The following is a 6570-nucleotide window of genomic DNA, read 5'->3' on the forward strand; positions in this document are numbered from 1 at the left end:
GGAGAAAGGAAGTGTCTGTCAGGATTAGAACGAAGGAGGTCAACGGTGTGTGTTTGTCTGTGTGTGTGTGTGTGAGGGGGGGGGGGGGGCTGTTCAGTAGAACTGATGTTGAGCCTACTGCATCTCTAGCGCACGAGACATATTGACGTCATCATCATGAAGGCTTAAGGGACACTGATCAGAGTCTGTCTGACCTATAGTCAAATCCTCCCTTGACCCCTTTCTGTTTCATAGCAGCCTCATCATGGAGCCGATGTGGACTGGTGGCACTGTGAGGATTAAGATTTAGATTTCTCCTGTGCAATCAGAACACACCTGCCCTGTTGGCTCCAGAAGAACGGTTCTGTCCAGAACCCCTCTAATGACTCTGCTTTTATGAGTTGTACTGGTTGAGGTGGAGGTGGACTGGTGTGGTGGAACCAAAGCAGCTGATATCCAGGACTCTCGCTAGGTGTAAGGAGCTGGAGCAGTACAGTCTGTTCACCAGCAGGTGGCGCTAACCACAACACTTAGCGCCTGCGACGTCGCCAATACCAACGAAGAAGAAGCAACACCCAGGCAGGTTTAGCCTGGCTGGGAGTTAAAGGGCAGTTCAAACCAGTAAACACGGTGAGTAAACAAGCCTGCCTCGATTCATGTCGCCACCAACATCTTTGTGAAGTAAGATACGATGGCTTTGATCGCGCTAGCTGCGTGCGTCAGCTAGATGCTCCTGCCGCTTTCTTCGGCTGTCATTAGTAACAGCAACACTGACGCTAGCGTTAGCTTAGCTCGGCGCCCTAGCCTGAACTGGGGGCATATTTTAGCTAAAGCTAGTTTACGCCAAAGGTTTGGTTACGTGTCTGCACAACTGTACGAGTGTGTTATAACTGTCACACGGCGTGTTGCAGCTGCTATTGAACGCATGTCTGGTTGAAAGTGTTAAACATTAACTGTTAAGTCGCGGTTGATGTTTAGTCCAGGATTTTTCTACTTCAACACAAACTATTAGCATTTTAGTTGTTTTAGTGTAGTATTATTATAGTAGCTGTAACTAACGCGTTATTCTCTGTGTTCGCAGGCTGCGTCTGTGTGTCATCTACATCAGACTCTAAGGTTACATAACTTTATATCCGTCTATGAGGAGGAGTGGACCAGCAGCCGGACGGGGGAAATCCTTTTCTTTCTCTCCCTTTTCTTGGTTTTCCACTGAAGACAAATGGTTTTGAGCCATGGATCAAGCTGTTGTGGACGGTCATGTCACCCTTGTCATCAGGGCTCCCAACCAGAAGTACGGTGACCAGACCATCAACTGTCTGCAGGACTGGACCGTGGAGAAGCTTAAGGCGCACCTGTCGGACGTGTACCCTAGTAAACCGGTGAGTGGACTGTGCCACGCATGGTGATCACTGTGTGGAAGCACCAGGCGTGGGGTTAGAGTTACATCCTGTGCCATGTCACTTTGTCTGTGTGACGGGAAACGTTTTGCAAAGCTCACAGACATTCGAGCTTCCTTGTACAGTCTGTGAAGCTGTGAAACTGTGTACAATTAGGCTGCTGTTGCTGGGTTACAGTTACTTTCAGAATCAGTGTGGAGGAATTAGGTTTTGCTTATATCATATATGAAGTTTAACATGAATAAAGTAAGTAAAAGACTTTTACAAAGCTGCGCCTAAAACTTCTATACTTCCTGTGATTCACTTTACTGTTGAATAATCATCAAAAATGACACACACTTTTAGCCTTGATCTGTTCTCTGAAGCGGCACAAGTTAAGTTTTCAGAGTTGCTGATCAAAGAGCCTTGAAGCAGATTTGACGTCACTTTGAAAGGGAGGCGTTTGGATTCCGACTGTATTGTACTGCTAATCTGAGTTTGCTCCCTTTCCTCCCGGCTCAGTGCTTGTTCTGATGCAATCATTGAACACACAAAGGGACCGACTGCTCCCTTGTGGAGTCCGTGTGTGTGTGTGTGTGTAACACAGCAGACATGAGGTGTGGCTGCTGCAAATCACAAAAAAGGTTCTTCATCGTGAATTGGCCAGGGTCCAGAAGAGTCCATTTAAATTCCTGAATGGTTGTACAGTAAATGCAGGATTCAAGAGGACGCACGCTGACCTTGTTGTACTGACAATTTAATCCACAGTTAACACCCACTTATCCCAAATTAGGTTACTATCATCTCATCCTCATTACTAACTCTCACTAAATCGCTGCCTTTTGATGCCATGATGTTCATTTCAAAGTTCACTGTCCTTTGTATTTACTGCTGCGAGTATTGTTATGTACAGTATTTTAATCCTAGGAGTTTTTTAGAAGCAGCGCTGTAGGACATCATTAGATGGTGTTTCACACTAATGTACATGTGCTCCCCTCTGACCTTGTTCGTTTTGCTACTCTGTGTTTTTAGAGCTCCAAAGACCAGAGGCTGGTGTACTCTGGCAAACTGCTTTTGGATCACTTTACCCTAAAAGATGTGCTCAGAAAGGTAAGCGTGATGTGATGTAACAGAGAGTTCAAGGTGATCCAGCTTAGCACTGACTGTGTTTACATGCAGCTCATCAGGTTACACAGTAAACCCAGGTTTCTTGAGTAATCCAGGGATGACATACAAACGTATGTTGTAGTTGAAGACTCAGATTTCACCTTTACTATTTCTAAATGATAGTTCAGAGTTTTGTGAATGGATTATTACTGTTTTGTAAAGCAGTACTCAAATGGGGACTACAGACTTTAATATCAACATTTTAACTTTAATATATTCTTAATGAAGCTTCTGAGAATTATGAGAAAATAAAATGTTATGACTTTATCAGTAAACATTTATGCATGATCGATGTTCAACAATTGATCTCTTTGGTTTCTTTGAACATGTGAGACTCAATTTGATATTGAACTGTATTGGCTTCAACAGCAGGATGAGTACCATATGCTCCATCTGGTGTGCGCCTCACGAACCCCTCCCAGCTCCCCAAAGCCCCCTCGCAGCCGCAGTAACAAGCCTCAGGAGAGTCCATCCAGTCCCGCGGTGGGTCAGCCACACGCTCCTCACACATTTCCATTCATTTCATCATCATCACGTCTTCTTTCATCATCAGGCTTGCTGCTGTAATATGTGCCTCTCAGAGGACTTGAAAACGTCACCTGCCTCTGCTTTAACATGAACTATAAAGTATTATGGCTAAGAGCGGATTGTTTTATGTTACAGCACGCTGAAAACTCGATTCGCTCCTCCGCTGGACAGCATAGCCGTTCGCCGTCAGAGGAGAGCAGTGATGGACTGAGACAGCGAGCCGGACACCTCCCTCAGCACCAGATGTATTTGCAATTGATGCACAGGTAAGCCTCTGGACTGGTGAAACTTTAATAACCACTGCAGTGCAGAGTTGAAGGGTGTTTCTGTTCGCTGACGCACAACAGCAACAAAAAGTCTTCAGACCAGAGTTAAAGTAAAACTGTCAAGGAATAATTCCACACCTCGACAGTCTGTCAAATAAATACACTTCCTTGAGCCAAGTGAAGACACGCAGCTGACTGCAACATGTTGAACCAATTTCCTGGACCAAGTAACATTTCAGTGTCACCTTTAATACAGTGTCTCTGAAATAAATGTCATGGGATGAAACATGCAGCGAGAGAGAGAGAGAGAGTGAACGAACGAACGAACGAACGAGAGAGAGAGAGAGAGAGTTCAGCGTATCCTGTGTTCAGCAAAAATGAATTCAGGTAAATAAATTATGTACCAGTTCCTTTGCTAGAGAGTTGTGTGCGTCATTCAGGTCACAGGAGGGAGGTGGAAACAGTTTTCCTGCCTCGTATCATAACTTTTAAACTGACCACAGGGCTCATAAGGTGCCAAGTATCACGTCATCACTCCTGCTCTCTCTCAGAAAGGTGACGGGTCGTTTAGAAATACAGAACTTCTCTCGTCTGCGTTGTCGTGTTCACCCCAGGGAGTCATTTCTATGTCGAATGATTCTGCAGCTTCTGTGTGTGCGTGCGTCAGATGTACCTGTTGATGACCCTGTGTCTATTTTTTTTTTTTTTTTTCCCAGCTGGAGTCAGTACTCCTCACAGCTGACTCCCCCACCAAACATGCCTGCCTATTACAATCCTTTGACTCTGATGTGGTGGCAGCAGTTGTACGCCCGGCAATATTACATGCATTAGTGAGTAAACTCCTCCTGATCAGCATCTGTAGAACACTGTTAAAGACAGTTAAAACATCCTCCCACCTCTCTCCCTCCAGTCAGCTACTGGCTGCCTCGTCTCAGCACCTCAGGCCAGATCAGCCCTCAACCCAGCCTGAACAGCAGGATCCTCTGACCCAGCGACCTCCCGCAGATCACCGTGGCAACCCAGAGGTCCAGATGAATGCTCAGGGAGGCGAGATCCTTAATGAGGAGGAGCTAAACCGAGATTGGCTGGACTGGGTGTACACATTTTCACGTGCTGCCATCCTGCTCAGCATAGTCTACTTCTACTCCTCCTTCAGCCGCTTTGTGATGGTGTTGATGGCCATGCTGGTGCTTTACCTGTGAGTCACGCCTTTTCCGATGAACTACACTCTGCTCTGCTCTCATCTAACCACAACCACATTGTTAACTGAGATAGGTTTAAAGACTCATTACTTTTGTCACTGAAAACTAGCAAAGTGCAGGTATTGTTTGTGTTGCTCCTAAATTTTAAATACCAAACTACAAACTAAATAATCAAAATTATAACTGACGTGACAAATGTGTGAAAGTGCTCTGTGTGGGTTAGGTGTTGAAAGGTAATCCTGTGGTATGGGTGCTTCTGACTGCAGGCATCAGGCCGGCTGGTTTCCTTTCAACCTGGAGAACGAGCTCCAACTTCCTGGAGACAGAGCCAATCAGGACGACATGGAGGGAGAACCACAAAACCACGATTTACAGGAAATGGTAGCTACTTTACTCATCTGACTCATCTTTACTAGGAACCCTAACCCAGGCCTTCGTCTTAGAATTGCAACATAATAAAACCAAATTGGCCATTGAGCACTGTAACAAAGTAACTTTGCATTAGGTAACATAAGTATTATCTCACTTTAGAGTCAAATGCAGGCAGTTATGCTCTATAGAGACACATTATGTCACTGCAGTGTGTAAACGTACCTCATTAACAGGAGGGTGTGATGGATGACGGCTCGGACGATGAAAGGGAGAGCGGGGAGGAAGGAGCAGAGGAGGCGAACAGCGGCCCTCACGCAGGGTTCCTGTCGTCCACCTGGTCTTTTATCATAACCTTCTTCATGTCCCTCATCCCCGAGGGACTGCCAAATGCTGCTAACTGAGCCGCCACAGCTCCACAGAAGCGCGTCCTTTAGGAGGAGGACAAACTGTCTGTCTGTCGCTGTGCAGTGTTAGTTTCCTAACATTTTAGTCATGAGACGCAAAAGACTGATTAGAAGACTGAAATAAGAAAAACAGACACTGTTGATTGCACAAAGACCAACATTTGAAACTGAATGAATAGGACATCAGTTGAGTCTCTAAGGAAGAACCCCTAGTGGTGCCTTCAAACATACTGTCTGCTAATGCTTCGTTTTATCGTTTCTAATTTAGGGACATCAGACACAAACCTATTTGTGTTGAAAAAAACGAATCTCTGTTCTGTCTAAGAAGCAACAACATTTAACTAGTTTTGTTCGTTCTGGTTGTTTTATTTAAATGAGAGACGGCCACTTCAGCCCCGCTGAAGTGCAAGTAATCCTGGATCCTGCAGTGATTTTGGCCGAGGGGTCTGAACACGTTGTGTAACGTGTTGACATGCGATGCAGAGTGATGCTGGCTACCTGAAAGTGAATTAATGTATGAAAGGACGCAGTGAGGCAGAAGCGTTGATCTTCTATCAGACTGACAGATGGTTTTGGACTTTGAACAGGCAGAAGACACTTTTACATTTTGCAGAGCTCAAACCTTTAGACTCTGGACTTTGTGAAAGCGTCTGCTGCTGCTGTTGCGTTTGTCATGTTGTGTACCGAAAGTTACCGCGTTTATTAAAAGTACCTTCATGGTGTAAAGGTTTTCATTTCCTTCTTTGACTTTTGTGCAAGGCGACGCATTGGAGGCAGTCAAGCAAATCATACATGCAAAACACTAATGCATTTGTATAGTTATATGCTACCATTTCCTCTCAACCTCTGCAATGCATGAGGTTAATGTTTATATTCTGCAAATCTGTCAGGTAACCAAAATAGTTTGCAAGCCTGTAATAGGCTTCATTAAATCAAGTTAATGCAATAGTAGTAATCCTAATTAAAAGGAGTGGAGCAGATGATCCAGATATGAGTTTAGTGCGTTGTAGCACAGATCTTTGCTGCCACCTTTTGTCTTTACCATGAAAAACACCTAAGACTCAGAAATGGAACGTCATGCATTTATTTTTGTGAATGTGATTAGTCTTGACTATACAGTACTTAATGAGTTTTGTGGGTGATACATTTTTTTTTACAGCTAGTCATCTCTGATGATAATGGGTTTCCCCTGTAGTTTAAACCTTTGGGGTCTCTAGTAACAGGACAGCTTTCTAAATTTCATTAAACATCCTTTTATGAATTTTAGTTTCTTATG

At 44.5% G+C, this 6570-nt stretch overlaps 1 protein-coding gene across 2 annotated transcripts; it reads left to right on the forward strand.

Moving 5' to 3' along the window:
* The first annotated feature begins 453 nt into the window (after nucleotides 1–453).
* Nucleotides 454–6024, forward strand: LOC114865319 (homocysteine-responsive endoplasmic reticulum-resident ubiquitin-like domain member 2 protein). 2 transcript variants are annotated; one of them, XM_029166337.3, is made up of 9 exons: nucleotides 454–609; nucleotides 1061–1358; nucleotides 2388–2465; nucleotides 2892–3005; nucleotides 3186–3316; nucleotides 4033–4146; nucleotides 4227–4514; nucleotides 4785–4899; nucleotides 5124–6024. In XM_029166337.3, the coding sequence occupies exons 2-9, from the start codon at nucleotides 1212–1214 to the stop codon at nucleotides 5289–5291; spliced, it is 1155 nt and encodes a 384-aa protein (XP_029022170.1). In that variant the 5' UTR covers nucleotides 454–609; nucleotides 1061–1211; the 3' UTR covers nucleotides 5292–6024. The 2 variants fall into 2 exon arrangements, with proteins under 2 accessions (XP_029022170.1, XP_040928690.1); XM_041072756.2 differs by lacking the exon at nucleotides 454–609 and adding an exon at nucleotides 641–660.
* The last annotated feature ends 546 nt before the right edge of the window (nucleotides 6025–6570 follow it).

The sequence above is a fragment of the Betta splendens genome, chromosome 11 (assembly GCF_900634795.4).
Source record: "Betta splendens chromosome 11, fBetSpl5.4, whole genome shotgun sequence".
NCBI classification, from domain to species: Eukaryota; Metazoa; Chordata; class Actinopteri; order Anabantiformes; family Osphronemidae; genus Betta; species Betta splendens.

Bases quoted from the DNA above. Each gene is read 5' to 3' on its own strand.
- LOC114865319 (XM_029166337.3), top strand. From the start codon at position 1,212: ATGGATCAAGCTGTTGTGGACGGTCATGTCACCCTTGTCATCAGGGCT. The intron at 2,466-2,891 runs GTAAGCGTGATG...TGGCTTCAACAG, and splicing joins TAAAAGATGTGCTCAGAAAG to CAGGATGAGTACCATATGCT. The intron at 4,515-4,784 runs GTGAGTCACGCC...TTCTGACTGCAG, and splicing joins GCCATGCTGGTGCTTTACCT to GCATCAGGCCGGCTGGTTTC.